General features: G+C 32.8%; 2 protein-coding genes across 2 annotated transcripts; both read right to left on the bottom strand.

Annotated features, from left to right (window-relative positions):
- Nucleotides 1–6,336: 6,336 nt before the first annotated feature.
- On the bottom strand, nt 6,337–7,737 carry LOC134723500 (uncharacterized). Its single transcript, XM_063587095.1, has one exon. The coding sequence runs from the start codon at nt 7,644–7,646 to the stop codon at nt 6,564–6,566; it is 1,083 nt and encodes a 360-aa protein (XP_063443165.1). The 5' UTR covers nt 7,647–7,737; the 3' UTR covers nt 6,337–6,563.
- Nucleotides 7,738–18,144: 10,407 nt separating this feature from the next.
- On the bottom strand, nt 18,145–18,699 carry LOC134722772 (baculoviral IAP repeat-containing protein 3-like). The gene has a single exon (XM_063586399.1). The coding sequence runs from the start codon at nt 18,697–18,699 to the stop codon at nt 18,145–18,147; it is 555 nt and encodes a 184-aa protein (XP_063442469.1).
- Nucleotides 18,700–23,843: the final 5,144 nt, after the last annotated feature.

Here is a 23,843-nt window from a genome sequence, read left to right as displayed (position 1 = left end):
TTCGCGGAATACGCTAGATGGCGTTCATTTACTGTTACTTGACCTTAAATGAACCAAAACTTTCTACTTGTGGTGTTAAACATTGTGGTACAATTTCAGAGCAATTGAACTTCTTATACACAAGTTAAAATCTTGAAACTTAGAAAAAGGCTTGTGTTTGGCTCTTTTGGGACCCTTATTCCTAAACGGTTGAGATCATCATCCACAAAATCGATCCCAAACTTCCTTTAGTATTATTGAACCTTCTGAAAAAAATCATTAAGATCTATTCACTAAAGTTATAATACTGAAACCAATTATGTGTCTTTGGTCGACGCAGACGACGACGACTTCATACCATTATACGATCCCAGTGAAAAATTTCGGTCGTATAAAAACTTAAATGCTATAGAATGGTGATTTGTTTGACGTTTATGACATCATATTAGCCATAGTTTAAGAATTCGCATGCATTTGCCATAGATCTGGAACCCATAACCGTGTTGAGTCCTACACATATATACATGTATCTTTGTACAAACGATAGAAATGGCGAAGAAACCGAAAGTTTTAGTGATGTCTAAAATTTACACACATTTATCCTTTAGGTTAATTTAGTACGTGTGGGTATATAAATTTAAACCATTGTGGTGACGTCAGCCTATTCATTTACCGTGGATTCTTTTTCTAGAATCAACGCTTCCTTAATCCGTCGCTGAAATGGACTCACCATTATATATTCTTTTGTTACCTTTGTGTGCCTAATTACATTAAGGTTGAATTGGCCAATTTACTGATTTCTGTTCAGCAATGGAATTATTTTAAAAACGTACCTTAAATTTTTGTAATTTCTATATGCCTGCACTGGGAGTCGAACCCGTCCATGAATTCTCTTAAATGTCACTAACATCAATATATCGACGATACCTCTCGGCTACCAATTGGTTACGATTTAATTGTCTAATATATAAATTATATTTAAATGATTATTTAATATACATCGGTACAACGGACACACATGGATTGCACCTTTATATATACAATAATAGGCAATCGTATACTATGAGTTGGTAGCCGCGAGGTTTCATGGTTATGCTCAATGAGTTAGTCCTTGTCGGCTTAGGTTCGAATCCTGGTTTTGTTTTTGTTGTTGTTCCTATTCTCTAGTTTTCCTGTTTTGTTTCTTGTTTTTTTCAAGTTATTGTGGAAATGTTTCATGTTTGGTCGTTTATAATCGGATCATTGTTAGCTATTCCACATGTTTCAAACGAAAATGTTTTCAAGTGTCCATTTTTGTTTTATTAATCAATAAAGTATGATTTTATCTGTGTATTCGCAAATTCTTATGCTAGAAAATCATGATGTGTCTAGAATAAGACATCTTGTTAGAAATTACGGATACATGCTTTATATATATGCTCTATATATATGTTTCTTGTCAAGTTGTTGTTCCCGGCTTTGACACATTCCCCATTTTCATTCTCATTTTTTTTAGAAAGAAGATCAAATATGTCCCATTTTATCAAAACATATAATTTGCAGATTGCTGATAGATGAAAATCTTTAAGGGCAGATGTCTTATGCAAAACAGGTATTTGTGTTATTTTAACCATTTAAAATTGAAATTTATAATTTATTGTAATGCACCGTTTGTCACGATCACATGGTCATTTAAACTCACTTACAATACCTTCTAATTAAGAATAGGCTTTAATTTTGAAAAGACATTATCACAATAGTTTAAGTTATAGATACAATGGATAAGCGTTGATTCATGAAAAACAAACCATTCGCCCTGCGGGCTCATGATTTCTTTTTCAAGAATCAACGCTTATCCATTGTATCTATATCACGTAATTACGTAGGTTTATTTTAGTGAACAATTATTATAGCATGCAAATTGTATATATGCTAATAAAAAATAAATATTAGAAGATTTGGTGTGAGTGCCAATGAGACAACTCTCCATCCAAATAACAATTTTAAAAAAGTAAACCATTATAGGTCAATGTACGGCCTTCAACACGGATCCTTGGCTCACACCGAACAACAAGCTATAAAGGGTCCCAACATTACTAGTGTAAAACCATTCAAACGGTAAAACCAACGGTCTGTTTATTTTGATTCAGTTCACATGCATATATAAACAAAACAAAATAAACGCAAGCTATTTTACCGAATATAGAATAACATAAACACAACATTCAAACACACAGCATGCAGACAGGATATATAACAGCACAGGCATATTGAAATACATGCAAAGCACAACTGAAATTAAGCACAAATAAAATATAGCACACATGCAAACATTTAAGGCATAACAGCATGTTAGAGCAACTTCTAAAATATGGGAAAAGATTGTCTAAATTGTATGCAAATTTTCATAAAACAAAATAACCGTGGGATAATTTTTTTAATGAAAATGCTCTTATACGACGGCCCATATCACCGGTTTTAGCGGAATTCTCTACGAAATGATTCAGAAAGTCCTTTTGGAAGTTATATCAAAACCAAATCGAGCCCAGTACAAAGATTACCGTTTTGATTTTGTAGTCTCAAGTCATAAAACTGAGAATGGAAATGGGGAAAGAGACAACAACCCGACCCGCATAGAACAGCCAATAAAAGGTCACCAACAGGTCTTCAATGCAGCGAGAAATTCCCGCACCCGGAGACGTCCTTCAGTTAGCCCCTAAACAAATATATATACTAGTTCAGTGATTATGAACGCCATACTAAATTCCAAATTGTACACAAGAAACTAAAAGGAAAATATCCTTATTAGTCTCTAAAGAAGCAATTATGTCGGCAAGAAACTTGAAAAATTTCGTTTCGTTGTCATCTTCACAGAGAAAACTATTCCAGTCCCAAAGTGTTCTACTAGAACCAACACCTTTCCGTAAAGCACAAGAACCTTGCTTTTTCTTGTCACATTTAGCCTTTAAATTAATCAGTTAGTAAACATCAAATACAATGTCTTCTCTTGAATAATTATCGATGCAATATTTTATGTAAGGCAGTATGACATCATTTGCAAAATCATCCAATATTGTTGCCCAACAAGGTGGCCTTGAATAAACCATTGTAGCCCCACCAACGATAAATACGTCAGAATTTGGATCAGCTAATCACAAAATGTTCCAAGTATAACCATTTGCACCGATTAAATACCACTTTTTAAAGTGACATCCTGAGACAAAAACGGAGGAGCAGTTTGTTTTTAATGGATAAAGAAATATTCCAAGTCAATTTGTCTACTGTGAAAAGAAATACAAGTCTAAAAAAGATATCGCAATCACTTTTAAGGTTCTCTAGTGTTGATTTTGACAAATACGTTTACAGTTTTATTTTACGAACATAATAGGAAGTTGTTCTTTGTGATTTGGTTATAAGAAACCGGTTCTCCTTCGTTTTGCATTGTTTGCCTTTGATCTTTTTAAAGAAATTCTTTTGTGTTTTTGTAGAGTGTTCATTAAGTGGTTCCTCTGTTATAGAATACCACTTGATTTTTCAAAATCATCTGATAGCCTACTGACTTCTGGTGCAGCTACCATTCATATGTCTAAAGGGGATCTTCGGTAAACCCTTTGACAACAACATCGCCCTTCAAAATTGCATTATTCTGTTTTTTTGCCTGATCAATTGTGCTATTAGAAAAATATTTGCTGGTCTTACGAACAGTGAAATTATCATTTTTAAAATCAATTGCCACCTGTGAGTGATATTAAAGAAGGGAATCCATATCTCGGAGAAGTTCGGTAACGATTGAGATTAATTGATACGATCAAGATCTAGACCTAGATAAATACGGTATCATGATGTATATGGACTGTTTGTACAAAATTTGACTCATGAAATGAGCATACTACCAAATTCACAAGAAGTTCTAATTTTATAATTGAACGCCAGGAATTAAACTGTGGTCTAGATTACTATATTTCCTTACACCAGTCTATAAAATCATTGAACGTCACAGAGTCATGACATGATTATAATTTCTGTGTTTAGCGTTCTTCAACCGATATATACAATTCAAGCAAAACACTATATAAATAACACATAGTTGAGAGGGTGATAGAGCAGATTGGTACCCCGTGAAAACATTGTCAACCGCGGCGAAGCCAAGGTTGACAATGCCTTTTCGAGGGGTTCCAATCTGCTCTATCACCCTCTCAGCTATGTGTTATTTAATTTATTATACTGAATGTCCTATCATTATTGGCTTTTACAGATTACTCTTATTTTAAAAGTATTTTCTATGACGTCACGTTCATAACAACGTTACGGCATTAGAAAAAAAAAAGTCAAGCAAGATGTTTTATTTTATTTATTTTAACAGTCGATAATAAAATCTGAGCCAAAACGAAGAACTTCAGCATTGTATTTAATTCCTTGATGAAAATTCAATTCATTGTTCTTTGAATTATCGATTTCTGATTGGTCTAGACGAGAGGGTAACATTCAAAAAAATTGTCACCCGCTCAGCCATGTGATAGAGTAAATTGACACCCACGTCTTAGCCAATCAAAATATGGCATTTTAACGTGAAGTATAATAAATACAATTATCTGATGCGCGTGTCTAGTCCTAGGTATATTTGAACATACATACAACGAATCTGGCGTTCTAGCTATATAGGTGTTGCAATATTGGTTTTTGTGAGGACATATGTCCATCCACTATTACGTAATATATCACCCAGAATTTTATAACAAGTCATTTCAATGTGCAATCCAACTCACATGGCGATAAACTTATCATCTCCGTACAAATCAGGCCATTCCAACTGAATAAACAGTACCAAAATTGGCTGATCGGTCGTTATTATTGATGTTTCTCCCGTATAAACCACAATTTTAACTTTATCTATCGAATACCAGATCATTGCAACTGAATGGGCTTGTTTTCATACAGTGGTATCATATAGATGTTACACTTATTTGAACAGCTCTAGAAGAGCCTCGATTTTTAGAGTAATAAGATAAACTACTATTTATACCAGTGTGCCCTGGTAGCGCATAAAAATCGCTCTTTATGTCTATAAATAGTTTGCGCATGCGCAAAATTATCAAATCATGTGTATCATAACATTGAAAAATGTTATCAAACTAAATTATAAGATCATTGAAAATCTTAAAACACTAATTTTATAGTAAAATCTAAGTTTAAATGTTTTTTTTGTAGAATTTTGATACATTTTCGCGCATGCGCAAACCCTTGATATGTCAAATATTCATTTCTAGTAAATTTTTCACATGTAAGGAAAGTAGCTACCAAACTTGATAGCTGTTTTTTACTAAAAGAAGGTCAAAGAAAGTTAACGTTTTCTAGAAAAAAATAGTATTTTCAAACTGTAAAAACAGCCATTTTAGAAAAAGGCCGTGGCCATCTTGAAAAAATGTTTTTTTTAATGGGTAGCAGTTGTTTCTTAAAAAGTATATAACAATGATGCTTTGTGGTAATTTTCATGCTTGTATCATCATTTGCACAATTCCCTCGATTTTGCCTGCTTATATCTCCCTCTAAAAGAAACTTTCTACTTTCCGATGTACTGTGTGTAGTATACTATAATATGGTGCTTCACTTTCGCTGTGTAACCAAATGGCTAAAAGTCCTATCATTTTTGCAATGGCACATTTAGACATTGTCAGTTATATTTTATTTTCCACAAATGAGTTGAGTGTGCTTTATGTATCTTCGCCTCTTTTTCGTACGAGATCAAAATTGACATGTTTATTGTATTTATATTAAGGGACGACATCAAAAGTTCAATGTATGATAAAAAAAAAAAAACTTAATTCACATTGTTTTTTCACTGACCCCCCCCCCCCCCCCCCCCCCCCCCCAAAAAAAAAACCCTCTTAACTTAATTTGGGAAAAATTGATTTACCTATATGGATACATGTAAAATCGATTTTGGATTAACAAAACATGCAGCAATGTTGAACCCCTCCTTTCCCCCCAAACTATTATTTTTTTTATCTTACATTGATCTTTTGATGTCGTTCCTTACACGGCATGACATTCTTTTTAAAGTGTGAGTATACTCGTATTTATACACTTTTATATGGAAAAGCAATTATTTTGCTTAATGATGTTAAATAACTGTCTTTTGAACGTGTCTCATATGTCCGTCAAACGGTTTCAGTTAGAAATATAACACAGACACAGAGATAAATAGCTACCAGGCACCAAATATTCATCTTTTATTGGGGATTAGAAATTGTTACCAAAATAAAATTCAAATTTCTTATTAATAAAAAAAAAAAGAAGAGATTTAAGAGATGTAGTTACAACTTTAATACTTGTACTGTGTTTCTTCATTTATTTAATTATGTAAAAAGGTTAAATCAACATTGATTTAAAAATCTAATTTTTAATTGATAAAAAGTTGAACATAATTCGGTTGACCATAGAAAAAACACACTCCCCAAAGATGAAAATGGTGGATGCCTATTTTATTGTTTTCAAAATTGAAATACTAGCGATTAAGCAAGTAAAAAAACAAATAATAACAACTATAAATTAAAGAAAAACAATGCAGTAAATAACAATAACATATAAAATGACAAAAGTAAAAGTCACATTATTTCTTCGACAAAATTCAGTATATCATAAACAGAAGGTCTAAGTAGAGGAAATTTTGATAAACATTTATGAGAAATAAATGAGAGTTCTTTTAAAGGTATACTTTTGAAAATCCAACCCAGCGCAAATATTTCGGACGATTCTGATGTTTCCTCACCACTAGCTATTTCCGGTGCGAGATGGGTGTAAATACTAGCTTCTTCTGTGGTCATCGGAAATCTCTTTCCGTGCATAAAACTAGCATGGCCCATGTCAATAAAAGTTATACGACAGTCCTCCGAGTTAATATTTACTAAAATATTGTCTGACTTTAAATCGTTAATCAAAACACCTTTTTCATTTATAGATTTTAAACCAAATGCTAGTTGGTATGCAATATTGTACCATTTTTGTTTGGTAATAAAATGAGATTGTCCGACAATAAGTTGATGCAGGGTTATTGAGTTCTGCACCAACTCTTGGACAATCCCCGGGTGGTTTCCTTCCGCGGTTCTTTGTAATATACCGAACAGCTTTGGCGTAATTCCTGTCGTTTCTAACATTTTTAGAAGCCCTGCTTCCGCAGATATCCCTTCTAGGTTGTCAAACGGTTCTTTGAAAAGTTTGACAGCGACGCTTTCAAAAGAATTGTTTATAACAACTCGTCCTTCAAAGACAGCTGACGTTATACCTGTACCTAAACATTTATACTGATCATCTCTGGTTCCAACTTTCGTGAATGCAATGTCCTGAAGTCTTATATCTTGAATAGGCGACCCTGTAAAAGGGCATACTAAATAATGTGTTTGTTTTCTTGACTCCTCCATTCGACATATATATAAGGAAGGGGGCGGAGAAAATATCCCTGGGGAAACGATAAGTGCCGTCTTTGATGGTCTTGGACTTGTATCTAAGAAGGCACCATCAATCTGAGATAAAACATTACTGCTATTATCAAGCTTTTTACTGGTTAAATATGTTGCTGCTTTCGAAATTGGTGTATCAGAACTAAATATAACAGGTGATGGTGTATGTGCCCTGGTGACTCCATTGGAAAATCGTTTCATAGAAGTTGGATCAATAGGAGTAGGTGACATACATGTATGCACATCTCGACAGAAAGTAGTAATTAGGTTAGTTGAAGTACTGGTACCAATGTGCTTGCATAGTTCAGAGGTTGACGTAAAACTGTGGTTGCTGCATGAAAGATCAAAAGTTGAAGTACAAACGTCGTTGGAATAAAAAAGATCAGAAGTTGAAGTAGAGTTGGTATACAAAAGATCAGAAGTTGAAGTAGAGCTTTCGTTGGAATATAAGAGATCAGGAGTTGAAGTAGAGCTTTCGTTGGAATATAAAAGATCAGAAGTTGAAGTAGAGCTTTCGTTGGTATTCAAAAGATCAGAAGTTGAAGTAGAGCTTTCGTTTGTATATAAAAGATCAGAAGTTGAAGAAGAGTTGTCGTTGGTATATAAAAGATCAGAAGTTGAAGTAGAGTTGTCGTTGGTATACAAAAGATCAGAAGTTGAAGTAGAGCTGTTGTTGGTAAATGAAAGATCAGAGGTTGAGGTAGATTTTTCCACGGAATATGAAAGATCAGAAGTTATTGTAGAAGTGCTAGCGAAGGATACAAGATCAGAGGTTGAAGTGGAAGCAGAAAAGGCATGTGATGAGACTTTAGACCAAGCTAGGTTAGAGATGATATTACTGTTTGGTGTAATACTACTTTCTTTTGAGACCTAAAAGAAAGAATAGTAATACTTTGACATCATATTGAAGAAATTGATATATTGCATCATGCATCTTTTTTGTTTAAAGAGATGGGGTACCAGATTGAAACAGAAATACATAACTTACATTAAAAGCTCACATTTTTTTTTAGAAGTAAGGCAAAAGAGCAACCGGGTAATTAAAGATTTAGCAATCGGAATATGTTGAAAAGCGAACAATGATAGGTTTGTCACATTTGTCTATCCCCATGATCCCGTTAAATGAAAAATTATTTTTATTTATTGCTAGTTTGAAATTTGAACTTCTTTCTAGCTGTATAGACAAATGCAGCCATGCATTTTCTATTACCATGTGCATAGGTGTTTTTCATAACAATACAAATTCTAGTATCATCGTATGTCCGCACTAAGACACAAGTCGTGTAAGAGAATCTGGATGGTATAGAATAATAGGCAAACTGGATACAGAAAACAGGATAATAGACAAAAAGCGTGGAGAGCAAAATAAATACAAATGGAAAATAATTGGTATAATATAAAGAATACAGAGGAAAATAAATTAAAAAAATGAAGAAAACACGGATAAAAAAAGAATAAAGAAATAAAGGACACCAGGGGCGGATCCAGCTAGGGGGCTTCCCAACCCAGGACAAAAGGTCCAACTATATGTCCCTATTCAAAGGCATGCGTTATCGTCCAAAAAAGGGGGTAACAACCCCCGGAACCCTCCCCTTGATCCGCCACTGAACGCATATCAAACACTCGTGTAAGTATCAAAAACTGTTACTTACCAATGAAATGAATTTCTTCGCTTCTGTAGAAAAAGCTATGCAACATTTCAATTCTGGTCTTCTTGTATATTGGCACAAATAAGCAGGAGACGAGTATCTGGATAGGATGTCCAAAATCATTGTAGATGCTGTTGTAGACACGTCCGACTTTTGCAAAGCAAGAAATGAATATGACGGGAAAGCGTCGTATGTTTTCCTTTTTATTTTGATGCGGTAGAATCGACGTAATTATGACGGCGACGTCGTCAATGGTATCCCATTGTTTTATTTGTAAATTAACCTCTCATAAGGATGTCGATGGGCCAGTAAAATAGTTATTATAGTTTTTGTAAACGTCTTTTAATATATTAGTTCATTCAAATTGACTTGATTTTGATTTTTGTATTAATTAAAACACATTCATTTTGTTTATTAACTATCATTATTAAAATCTATTAAAATTAAACTGCAAACATTCAAATATGGCAAAAGAAGATGGGGTATGTTTACCAACGAGACAACCCTCCACAAGAGACCAAAATGGCACAGAAATTAACAACTATAGGTGTTCAAATAACTTTTTTCGCCGATTAGCCGTTTCCTTAAAGTGGTTTGACCGCAAACTATAATACCTAGAGGGGTAAAAACATCCTTGAAACAGCTTGCACACATCCTGTTATGAAACACAAACGGAATGGCATGATAGTAATTTGTACAGCCCTTAGACAACGATAAGAATTAGACTGTGTTCAAACGACAATTCAAGCTCAAAATTACTTAAGGTCTAAATAGGCTGTGTTTGCAGTTTTTAATTCCTCTGTTACATTTGCAATTGCATGGTGTTATGAGAATAACCTATCTAATATCTAATAAATTTAGCAGGGACCATCACGTACCCGCTAGTTAGCGCGCAAACGCCAAAAACTAAGCTGAAATTGTCCCCAATCTGGAAAAAAAGAGTATCACATTGTACGCAGAGAAACATATGACAGACCAACTTGGAGCAGTTAAAAATAAAATTTCGTCTTGCTTTTCTTAAAACACTTTAAAACACAGCCTAAAGAAAAAAATATAGCCATTGAAGCCAGACACTAAGGAAAATCCTTGTTTCAATTGAAAGTGACAAAAAGTAAGATCACAAAAATACTGAACTCCGAGTAAATCAAATCAGAAATTCCCTAATAACATGCCAAAATAAAATGACAAAACACATAAAAAAAGAATGGATAAGTGTCATATTCCTGACTTGGTACAGGCATATTTAAACGACACATCTCTTCTATAAGATATGACCAAAATTTATAATTTCATCTATTCAATACAGGAGCGGAGAAATAAAAACAGATAAGTACTTCGATTACTATTTTTTTTCCTACATATTAAGAATCGGCTGTCCGGTATAACTAAAAATAGCTTGAACAGTACCGTTATAATAATCATGATAATTTTAAATTCCAGACTAATACAACTATATATATATATTATATATATAATATTATATACCTATTGACTTGTAATAGTAATAGTTCTTTGTCCCTGAGATACCGACTATTGCTCAAAATTTCGGATGTGGGTAACTTTTTTTTCAAAATTGTCAGATTAACAAGTTCAACACTTAGAGGACAATAAACACTATCAAACCCCTTAATTATTACATAGATTTATACAATAACATTATGCTTCAAACTAAAAAAGAGAAACAGGCAAACCAGAGTGTCACGGATTTTCCGTTAGATTTTTAGAAAATATTCCCGGAATAAAACGGGATCTGACGGTACGACATAATTTATCTAACATTCTTCTAGCTTTATGAGATTGTTAACTGATGAGTCCTTGGCCTGTGTAGCCGCGGAAAAAAAAGAATATCCTTTCCTTTAAATAATTTCTGAATTGTTCTCCAAAAAGGTATGGTCTCTTCACTATTTCTAGTGTGATGTGTTGTTGATCGTGAGAAAAAAATGCCAATATCTAGGAGTAGATGGAAGGCTATATTGTTGAACAGGTGTCAGTTTAGTATAGCAATAAAGGTAGATTTGAAATCTTCTAAAAGTTTCATTGACCTCAGGGATTCAATAAGATCGGGTATCATATCATACATATCTTCTTTAGAGGTTTGGACTGATTAATTTATGTATTTCTGCTAGGTATTGGCCTCCGAACTTGTTCTCCTAAGCTGATTTTTATATGTTCACTATTAATATAATTTCTACAATTGGAAAGATTTATAACCTGCATGTCATGATTTATCATCTAAAACTCCAGCAGTTTACAATCTTCAGAGTTCAGTATTTTTGTAATTTTACTTTTTAATGCCGCCTGTACCAAGGCAGAAACATGACCGTTGTTTTCCGTTCGTTTGGCGTGTTAAATTGAGCTTTTAACTTTGCCATTCCATAAAGGACTTACTGTTTGAATTTTCCTAGGAGTTCGGTATTTTTGTTATTTATCATTTATAATATTTGTTTAAATAATTACATTCACCAATAAATACTTCTTTGAAAGTTACTGATATCATGCTAAAGGCGTATTTGTAAGTGCAAAACCAGTTTTAGTTTGTTAAACTTTACATTTGTTAATGAGAACCAGTTTGAAACTAGTTTTGAACCTAAACTGGTTTGCCGTTTGTTATTCTCAAACCCAAACTGGTTCCTGAAACTATTCAAACCATGTCGAAACTTTAAATGTGTGTCTATTTTTAATAGGTTAATTGCAAAATATTTAACCAGTCAATAATTAAGGCGAAGTATACGTAAAAACTTATACGGTTGCTAAGGACTTTCTTTGCACCAATGGATTCGTCTTTCATGTTTAATTAAAAAATCCATTGTCCAACAAAAAAAGAAATCTTGATAATGTAAAAATATCAGCTAATTTTTATGATTTTTCCTATATATCCTTTGCAATTTTGGTGTATCATGTAGTTAATTTCAACGGCTCGTATCTCAAAAACGAAAACGGTTACCCCCTTTTTTTATTTCATTTTCTGGTGTAATTTTACAAGCAGAATTCGTATGTGAAATTTAAAAAAAAATCCATTGTGTAGTATAATTACGTATACACTTCGCATTAATTGGTGGTACAAATGTATGTCAAACTGAGGTGGTGAAGTTTAAAGAGTAAAACATGCATTATTTTTCTTTTGTCTTTTTGTGTGCATTGTAAAACATAAATGCAAAGATATGATAAACCCTTCCAAAGTTCGCTGACGCAGTGTTAACTTTTTTTTATGGAAAAGCATGGTCTGCAATGTCACTAGCATAAACTTAAGTAATATATCTTACCAAGAATGTTTGTTGATACCAGAAGGTCGAGATAAATCGAAAATAAACTGACAACACCTGGCTAAAAAAAATATGAAAAAGATGCTTATGTTATAACAAACTCGGTAAATAGTCTAATTCGACATGTAACTGATCATTTAAGAAGTGGTCAATGGATGTACAAATGTATCAATGATAGTACACTTTGATTAAAGAAAATTGTATTTGGAATTTTCTAATAAAACTTTATGCATCTATCGAAAACAAGCTGTATAGCCAGTTTTAGCGAATTATGAGTTTTAGATGCACATACAACTAACTACAGTTACTAGAATCGAATTCATAACAGTGTGGCTGTGGGTGTTGATTGGCGTACTTTGATATCCCATTGACTGGGACAGATTAGGTGAACGTTCGTCTATAACGCCCATTGCTCACGACGCATTTAAACCGTGGGGTCACCAAAGGTTCTCAACGCCTATATAAAATAATTCGAAATATTAATCAGGAATTTGTGTTTTAATTTATATTGATTAATTAAACGTCCTTTACTTGAATGTGTTGTTGTTATGTTCCGACAATCAATTTGCATATGATATCACAAAGCCATGTTCTTTCAGAAAAAAAGAATGACTGTACTGGCTTTAAAAGTTGCAATGCATGTATTGATTGATTATCTTTTTCGGATGTCAAAGCGATTTAACAATTCGAATTATGTCATCTTTTTAACTTTTATCTAGTCTAATTTTATTTTAGAACGAATGCATTATCCACTTTCATAAGTTGTGCAAATACGAAACATATATACTTCTGCCCCGTCTTTTTCGTACTTGAAAGTTATTGGATAGTAAGAAACCTATTTGGACTAAACCTTGTGAAATTTGCATGCATTTACGTTATTGTATTGGCAAAATGTATCATTTAGGTATATAGGAAACTTAAACTGTTCTGCCATACTGCTACTATACTTGTGAAAAACATTTGGCAACAGAAACGCATTCATCTTATTTATATTAAAATCGACCCAATTTACATAGAAATGGACGTCTTCGTACCTTTTGTGATCGCAAATAAATTATGTTCCGGAGCTTATTAGTATTTGGACCATACGCGCATGACCATACCCGTCATACGCGTACGGTCGGACCATATGAGTATACGAGTAAAATTCGACAGGTCTTTAATTTCAACTAAGTGAGTTGACTAAAGTAATATGGCGGACCATTGTCCAATTTTCATGTGGTATCCCTATTTTTTTCTTCTCTTTTTTCATGCCAAGACCTCTTGGAGCTTTCATTCTATAAAGTGTGTATTTTGCTAATGGTCGAAGGCCATACGGGGACCTATAGGTTGCTAACGCTTGTTGGTCCCTGGAAAGACTTTGTCAGATTGTCTATCACACTACATATTCTTATTTTTACATGCAGTTATATCTATGATAAGAACAAGAATTGAATTGTCAATGAGACAAAAACCCAACCAAAGAGCAAAAAAAAACTACAAAAAAAACCAAGGCAACATGTAGATCTTTCGTGTCAAGGGAATTTATTTCAGGTTAATAGTATTAGGCCATACTCAAGTTATAAAATAGATCTTGTCGTCAACCTTTGCAACCAGCTTCTATGTTTCTATAATGCACCGTTAATCTTTTTTGGGCTTCGTTAAAGACAATTGTTAAGCAGTTCAAACAAAAAATGATAAAGGGTTGATTTCAGTACAAGATAATAATCGAAAAACAAATATTATGTACAGCAACAAACGACAATCACAGTTGCTGAAGATACTGGCTCTTTCATTCAGATATTTGTCAATTTGCCTTGGCATTAAAAATTATGTAAATTTATAAAGGAAACAACAAAGAAAAAATTTTATTTCAAAAAGTGCACAAAATATAATTATACAATATGAAATACATACAGGGATTCGGAAACAAGAAAAAACTTATATAAATCCGTCTCCCTTAAAAATATTGTCAAGGTCAATGATAACCTACACATGACTTGCAGATTGAAGACAAAGATTGGTTTTAATTTATTTAGAAGATTTCGAAAGAAACTACGAACGACGGAAGACTACAAATGATTACAAAGTTAACACAAAGTGAGGTGTATGTAAACGCGAAAGTAAAAAAAACACCGAGTTCGGATTGTGGATGAGTTTAATATTATCAGAAAATCGACTCAAGCACAGACTATCAAAACGATTTTGCATAAAACATTTAACATATCACTGTATCTTTTCATATACTTGTATACATGTAGTAAGTTACAAATTGCTGAGTAACAAAAACAAGAGATATGGGAAATCCATTCATGATACAAAACATGATACAAAACATGAACAGGAAATGTCTATACTGTTATACTGAAACATTTATATAAAAAAATACCAATTTTAATAAAAGAACCGTTTGTAAAGGAGTACAAAATGTAGGCCTCAAAATATAGCAGTTTTACAAAATTGTTAAAATGTAAACTTTTAGTTATTTATTGGACAGTAGAATGCTTCTGCTACATGAATATGGGCTGTTTTTGACAATACGGTGTACATATATCAAGTACTAACATCATTGAGTAAAGCTAAATTACTGAACTCTTCACATTTCCATCACTTTAGTTAAATATTAGACGGTTTTCGTGTAAGACGAAAATGGCCGCATTCGTGTTCATCCTTAATATTGAAATGTAGGTTGTATTTTATGATAAAAGATAACATATAAAAAGGTTGAGGCTGAACACGGATGCGGTCACATACATTTTTGACAAAAACCATCCGAAAAGTGACATTTTTCGGCATATTTGGAAGATTTTTCATATTTGAGCTTGAATTTGATCGTTTTTAATCACTAAATCAGTTAAAATCTTTCACATAAACTAATTGATTCAAATGAAATAGACACTTGAGTGTTTAAATGTTTAAATGGTGGTCAAAATCTTTCGTCAGATGAGCCTGAAATTTGAGGCCAAAATCGGTCCTACTCCTTTTTGATGTGCAACAAAATAGGACAACGTGCAAACGAACAGTAGCTAAGTTATATAGAAATATCTTTAAACAGTTTACCATGACGGCCAATAACACGTGTTATACAGAACCGAAATTCATAACGATTCACTTAAGAAAAGGGTCTTAGGGAAGGCATCAAAAGTTTAATGTAGGATAAAGAAACTTAATTCATATAGTATTTTCACTGACCCCTACACTCCCTCTTAACTTTTTTTTGGGGAAAATTGGTGCCAATTAAACAAAACTTGTAACCCCCAAACTATTTGAATTAAGTTTTTTTTTTATTATTCATTGATTTTTTATGTCGTCCCGTAGTATTATAGATGTTCGTAGTTTCAGACCATTAAGAGAAAAAAAAAAGAAGATGTGGTAGTTTTGCTAATAAGACAACTCTCCACAAGAGACCAAGCAATATAGATCATAAGGACTTTCATAAGTCAATGTAAAAACTGTTTCTCTAATGAGATGTTTTTTCGTTGATATTATAATAATTTTCGTACCTTTCCATAAAACCGTAAGAGTACTCATATAGTTTGAATGTAACAAAAAGAAGTCAAACATAATTATTTTAATATAACACGAAACGGAACCAAGGGGTACAATCAAAATCACGTGATGGGTATACACACACCGGATGTTACAGTGGAACTCGCCGCATGAAAGGTTAGTAGTTGCATTTTCTTGTTTATATCATTTAAATTTTGATTAATAAGTTGGCACACCGAACGTCGGATAGTATGTAGTTTTAAAATACACAATTGTTTTTGCTAGAAAGCGTGCAGTTATTGCAAACACTTCGACACAGTTCCAAATTTTCGAAATTTATCTATGTCGAAGTGTTAGCATTAACTGCACGCTTTCCAGCAAGGAAAATTGTGTATTTCAAAACTAGATAGTATCCGACATTCGGTGCACTACCTTATTTATTAAATTTTATTGATATAAACAAGTAAATACGACTACTTACCTTTCAAGCGGTCTGCTCGACTGTTACTTCCGGTGTGTGTATATCCATCACGTGATTTTGATTGTACCCCTTGGGAACGCGGAAAGAAATATTCCTGGTGGTAAACATATATAAAAAAGGAACAAAATCTTTAAATTCTTCATCGCCCTGCTCGTCCGAATTAAAAGTATTTTAATCTCTAAATTCAATAGGCTATAAACAAGACAAACACATACGTACAGATATAGAATTAGTTGCTCGCAGTAACATCTTATTTTTTCTTAGGATACAATATTTTATTTTACTTTTATTGTACATATTTCTTCGATTGAAACAATATATAAATACAAGACACATAATATTGTTCCTTTTTCGCATTATTTCTTTTTCCTCAGCTAATACCTCCAACGCCTGTACGTACAATAAACATAGCAGCAACTGCACATATACCTATATGACCAACTTCAATTCGACATAACTGCGAGCACCTTCGATACTTATACATTTAAATGCCAAACTTTATATAGTAAAAACCGAAAAAACTTTCCTCGTGCCTTATGCACCAAACATCAAATTTATAAATAGTACATACTGTTACAAAACCAGTATCTGAACTAGTTATACTAGTTCCCATCTATAAATAATTACTACAAATAGCAAACCGGAAAAACCCTATGTCAAACGAAATAAAATACATATTTTCTTTGAAATTCATTGAATCGGAAAGTATAATGTTTAAAGTTCTTAACGGTGACTGAGTAACATTCAAAATAATAGCAATTGTCAATACGTATATAGCATTAAAACGTTTTGCTAACTGAGATTTATACGGGAAAAGCACAGAAACTTTTCGTGGCTATTTATGAACATCAAGGATACAATTATAGTGTTGACAAATTTTATTCAATAAATCATATCACAACGCAGAATGTAACATAAGATTAAAAATTATATAAAAAGTAAGATCCAATAATAACCATCATTACTTAGTATTTTAATCTTTGTTCAAGTTAAGCGTTAGGTTTCTAAAATAAAAAAAAATAAGAAGCAAATTCTTGCATCGTGTTTTTCCTAGATATATCTTATTCGTTAAAAAAAATATACGAGGATATCGATTTGGGGGTCATCAATTTTGTATACTTTAATTCTTTATATCTATTTTTGACCTATTGTTCTCTACTTCTCATATTGCAGCCCCCTTTTCTGTTCTTTTTTCTACCTTTTATTCTGAACACACTCGCATAAATTGAGAACAAACACATGTTTGAAAACGATTGCAGAGATACTCTTGCCATTAACCATGTTTTCGATTTGACGAAATTAATCTAAAAATTACTGTATTAATAAAGTTATATATGTGTGCCGTTTAAAAATGGTGATTAACAGAGGCGGATTTAGGGGGGCCAGGGGGCCCGGGCCCCCTCCCCCCCTTTTTGGGAAAAAAATTGGTTGCTTATATAGGGAATCACTGAAGCGTGACTGGAACGGGCCCCCTCTTAGGTCAGTCAGTGGGCCCCCACTTATGAAAATTCCTGGATCCGCCACTGATTAAAACACTTCACTTTATTTTTAGAACACGAGTAGCACGCACTAAAGCAATTATGCAATTTTGAAAGTTCACTTCATAAAAATATAGATTCCATATTCTGTTATGTCGTTTCATTCACTTCGCCGCTTCGTTTAGGTTTTTATACCGTTCTTCGCTCTATACATGTTACATACACTTTACTACAACTCATGTAACCAACAATCAATCACTGTAAAAGTTAATTAGTTAATGCTTATATTGTTTTAAATAGATCGTCTATATGAATATACATTCTGACAATTATAATGCAACACATGGTATACCAGCCACTATACTCAATTAGTGTACTAGTATACTTAGATTACACCGATCTATTTTGTAGAATTTTCAAAATATCCGAGGCAGAGAAATCCAGCGTATCATTTTTCTCAACAAATAGTTTGATAGAGTCTTTTATATCCTGGTCCCTGTAACATCCCATACTGAGCAAAGCCTTAGCTGCTGTTGTATAGATCAAATCATCTGAATACAGACTTCGTTTGGTTTCTTGTTTTGTCGGAGTTCCATCTTCTTCAATGTGATCATTTAGTCTTTTACTAAAGTCGTTTCCTTTTACATTCCTAACATGGGGGCAATGTTTTCCGTGTCTTGCGTGTTCTACCCAGGGGTCATCGAACACATCCCATGATCGGAGTTTTAATCCACAAAAAAAGCACTGAACCACGTCCTCTGTGCCAGTATGATAGAAACCTGCATCCGCTAGAACTACTGGTTTCGGAGATGTCTTTGTCCAATTTGAATATGACCTTATTCGAGCTCCCACTGTAGCGTAAGAAATGTTGAATGGTTTCTTTAAACAAATCCCAAGATTATTTGTTTCCTCGTAGGTTTTTGACGCATTTAATTTTGATTGCATTTTAGCATTCTTTAAATATGAAACTTAATTAAATTTTACATCCAGGGACAATTGCACTAACAGAGACAAACTTCCTTGTTCGATGAATAGTGTAGACTCTGTATTCAGTTATTGATCGACTATTTTTATCTTCAGGATATATATATTACTAGACGTATTTTCAGTATCTATTTATAGCATATATATAATCACAAGGTTTAAAAAGCGTTTTCCTTATTGGACTATCACACACCATACATATATACTACATGTACTGACATAATATGAATTTTTAGTTTTCATGTATTTCACGTGATGACGACATTAGTTTGCTTAGTTGTAATAACTAAAAGTTCCAAAATTGACCTTGTCTCACTGTAAATGTTCATGAATTTATGTCACATTTTATTTTAAAATTAATGTTGACGAAAACTATACATTGGGTGTCCAATTTGAATTCATTATTCAACTAGACACGAATATCCTGTTCGAAACATTTTTTGTTTCCAAAACAAAATCCATAGCTCAACACCCCCACCCCCTTGCCTTTATGTTTGATACTCGACTATAATAGCGCTAGCCCCTCCCCCGAAAATCAATTGGTTGCTGCCTTATGGGTTCGGCAATGATGCTGCTTTGAGTCTTGATTAGGGGTTAATAAAGTACGTTAAATTTGTTTAACCAAAAAAAATCTGTTAAATTTAGACAACTAATAATTATCAAAAATATCAATTTTACTCAAAAATAGTTTCCTCCTTAAATATATACACGATAAAACTAATGTCCTAAATGCCTAGTTTTGTGTACACTTAACCTACACAAGGCTTACATTGACTATTGACTGTGTGTAGGTAAAACACGATTTAAACTACATGTAAACATTGAGTTTTATCAATGGGAACGCCATTGTGTTTAGTTTACGTGTGAGTTACACTAACACAACACCGAATTTAGATCAATGTGAACACGGCCTTAGTTAATCCTTTTGGATAAAAAATAAATCAATATAGAAAAACCATACATTTTCTCGAAATATCAATGTTATTTGTACAAGGCTTAGAAACAGGTAGAAAGCGAGGCTGTGCCGAGCATTTCTACCTGTTTCGAGCCGAGTACAAATAGCAGATTGATATTTCGAGACAATGTATGGTTATTCTTTATACACTGCAACTCTTAAAACTGTTCTAAAACATCATTTCTTAATTTGAAGCGGACGACGTTAAATTTCCGCGAACATGTATGTTTTATTGACATCATAAATAAAACTCTACGGCAACACATTGTCAACGTCATAAACAATGTGATATACGGTCACAGTGACTGTATATCACATATGAATATACGGTTAGTGCAATTTGACTGCTCAAATAGCACAGCTGCAGTATATTTGTACAAATAATGTAGTATAATCAAAACTATGTGAAAAGTAAAAGTTATAAATGTGAAATTCAGTCCTCCAAGTTACTTTCATTGTTATGTTCACATGGGGTGAGTACTTATGTATAAGAACGTATGATGTATGTGATTGACATGATTACATAACATGCACAAACATAGATTCAAATATATATTACTTTACAAATATTTCTGTTTGTAAAAATATTATTTTGTTTACTACGTTTTTTTCTAAGATACAATAAGGTTTTTGGAATATATCATTTTGTAGAACGCACCTTTAGTTAAAAGCAGTAGAACACAGTATATTTTCCTATATTTTTTCGATAAATATTTCATTTTTTGGGGCATATCTACGCTACATCTTAGCAAAGCAAGTGTATTCATATTTAAAATGGAACTTCAACAAAGCCTGTATGGACTGCATATTCCGTTTAATTTTTATATAATTTGCATTTATAACGAATTTTCCAAATAGCCTATTTAACATAACATATGCATTGCGTTACCAATTGTACTTTTCGAATTATTTGAACCGATTCCTAAAAGAATACCGTTTTCAACGAGTGCATCGTTATTTATTAGGTTACACAGTCGAAAATTTCTGAAAACTGCTTCTATCAAAGATTTAACATTGTAATTTTTAAAACAAAATAAAAAAAATACTGAAGAGTATCAATATCATTATATTCGTAGCATAAGTGACATTTTCTATTTGAAATATGCATTATTTCCAGTCTGTTTTTGGTATATTTCGATTTTGTGTTATAGATTATGCATATTTTAAGGGTTTTCTTGTCGTAGAACACACATAGGGGTGTCATGATTGTTCATTATCGGACTAATATACCGTCATGCAGATTTTCAAAGTTAACATCCTATTAAACCGACCACACTAAAGTGGGTAATTCTATTCTAATGCGTCTAGGTTGTTATGCGCACTACGGCTCATTTAAACTTTAAAATTATTATCCATACACAATACAAATATTACTGTAACTGCATGAACTAACATACATACGAACTTCTACAAATCCGATAACGGTGTATAATAATACAAAATACTTTGTAAATATTTTTTTGTATCAACTTAGTTTATGGAAAACAAGTGGGAGGTTATATTGTTGGTGTTTTTTTTTTTTGCTTTTTGTAATGACATTTCTATCTCGGAAAGTTGATTATTTTTTTCAACAATTTTTATTGAATCGAAAAATATATTCAAAATAATTTTCTTTTGAATAACAATAAAAACATATTAAAAACCAATTCTTCAGAGAACAATTGAAGGTCTTTCCAACTCGATAATTAGAATGAAATGTAGAAAAAAAAAGTTAGAAAGGGTCACTCCTTGTTGATGTAATTTGGTACCTCAACTGATATAGAAAAATTAGATTAATAGGTATATACATAAGATTTAATTGTTTTATAATGAACAAAAAACAAATTTAAAGCAAATGTCAAAATCTAGAACGTGAAGTAGACCTTTGACTTGACCTCAATTTCAAGGTCATAGGTCAGTGATCTCAAATCAAAAGACCCCAGGTCAATCACTTGTATGGTTGTAGAGAAATATCGATTTTAAAAACAAAAGGGGAGAAAACTCCTAAAAGGGTTGACCAAAACACTTCGACTTAAATGGGTTGAAGTTGCCCCTTGTTTTTAACAGTAATTAGGCAAACACATCGTATCATCAACTGTTACGGTTTCTTTTGAATAAAGATAACAAGCAAAATTCAAAATTTATAACGTGACCTTGACCTTTGACCTTGACCTCAATTTCAAGGTCATGGGTCAGTGAACTCAAATTAGAAGGTCCGAGGTCAATCACTTGTATGGTTGTGGAGAAATAACGATTTCAAATACATAAGGGGAGAGAACTCCTTTAAGGATTAACCAAAACACATCGACTGAATAAGTTGAAGCTGCGCCTTATTGTAAACAGTGATTTTGCAAACATATCATATCATCAACTGTTACAGTTTCTTTTGAATAACGATAACAAGCAAAATTCAAAATTTATAATATGACCTTGACCTTTGACCTTGACCTAAATTTCCTTTATATGGACCAAGGACTTCATATCAAAAGACTGTATGCCTCTACAACTTATACTGTATGAATTAACCCAACATATTGTTTATTTTAACTTTTCAAAGGGAAATAACTCCATAAGATGTCTTCTGATCACCCCAGTTAAAGTAAAGCAAATCATTCTTAAGAATAGACGAACAATTTGGTGAAAACAGTTTGTAAAAATCTTATACGGTTTTTGAGATATATTGATAACAAGAAAAAGAGGAGGCGGGGAGATAACTCCTATAAAAATAAGTGTTCGGTCACACAGGGTGAGTTTTTAAACCTCCATTACTGAACAACATCATTGGCCAAACATCCATTTGATATGTTGTAAAACAAAAAAGCATCTCAGACGGCAGAAGAAAAAAAAAAAATTAAAAACCAATTCTTCAGAGAACAATTGAAGGTCTTTCCACCTCGATAATTAGAATGAAATTTAGAAAAAAGATGTTAGAAAGGATCACTCCTTGTTGATGTAATTTGGTACCTCAACTGATATAGAAAAATAAGATTAATAGGTATATGCAGAAGACTTAATTGTTTTATAATGAACAAAAACAAATTTAAAGCAAAGGTCAAAATCTAGAACGTCAAGTTGACCTTTGACCTTGACTCCATTTCAAGGTCATAGGTCAGTGATCTCAAATCAAAAGACCCCAGGTCAATCACTTGTATGGTTGTAGAGAAATATCGATTTCAAAGACAAAAGGGGAGAAAGTAAACAGTAATTTGGCAAACACATCGTATTATTAACTGTTACAGTTTCTTTTGAATAACGATAACAAGCAAAATTCAAAATTTATAACATGACCTTGACCTTTGACCTTGACCCCAATTTCTAGGTCATGGGTCAGTGAACTCAAATAAGAAGGTCCGAGATCAATCACTTGTATGGTTAGGGAGATATAATGATTTCAAATACATAAGGGGAGAAAACTCCTATAAGGGTTAACCAAAACACTTCGACTGAATAAGTTGAAGTTGCGCCTTATTGTAAACAGTGATTTTGCAAACATATCATATCATTAACTGTTACAGTTTCTTTTGAATAACGATAACATTCAAAATATATAACGTGATCTTGACCTTTGATCTTGACCTCAATTTCCTTTATACGGATCAAGGACTTCATATAAAAATACTATAGGCCTCTACAACTTATACTGTATGAATTAACCCAACATATCGTTTATTTAAAATTTTCAAAGGGAAATAACTCACATAAGATGTCTTCTGATTACCTCAGTCAAAGTAAAACAAATCATTCTTAAGAGTAGACAAACAATTTGGTGAAAACAGTTTGTAAAAATCTTATACGGTTTTAGAGATATAGCGATAACAAGAAAAAAGGGACGCGGGGAGATAACTCCTATAAGAATAAGTGTTCGGTCACACAGGGTGAGTTTTGAAACCTTCATTACTGAACATCATCGTCGGCCAAACATCCATTCGATATGTTGTAAAACAAAAAAGCATCTCAGACGGCAGAAGAAAAAAAAAAAAAAAAAAATAATCAGAAGAAAAACAATAGGTCTTTCCACGAAAAGTGGAAAAACCTAATAATCAGGATATTATTAGTTATATAGTGTGTTAGTGACCTAATATGATATAAAAAGGGTCAGTTAATTCCATATGGGGTGAGAGCGAAGCTCAAACCACATATGTTCGCTCGAACCGCATATGGAATTTACCTC

Source organism: Mytilus trossulus, chromosome 6 (genome assembly GCF_036588685.1).
Source record: "Mytilus trossulus isolate FHL-02 chromosome 6, PNRI_Mtr1.1.1.hap1, whole genome shotgun sequence".
In the NCBI taxonomy this organism is placed as follows: Eukaryota; Metazoa; Mollusca; class Bivalvia; order Mytilida; family Mytilidae; genus Mytilus; species Mytilus trossulus.
The sequence above is the reverse complement of the archived record's forward strand: the minus strand, read 5'-3'. Positions and strand labels throughout refer to the sequence as shown.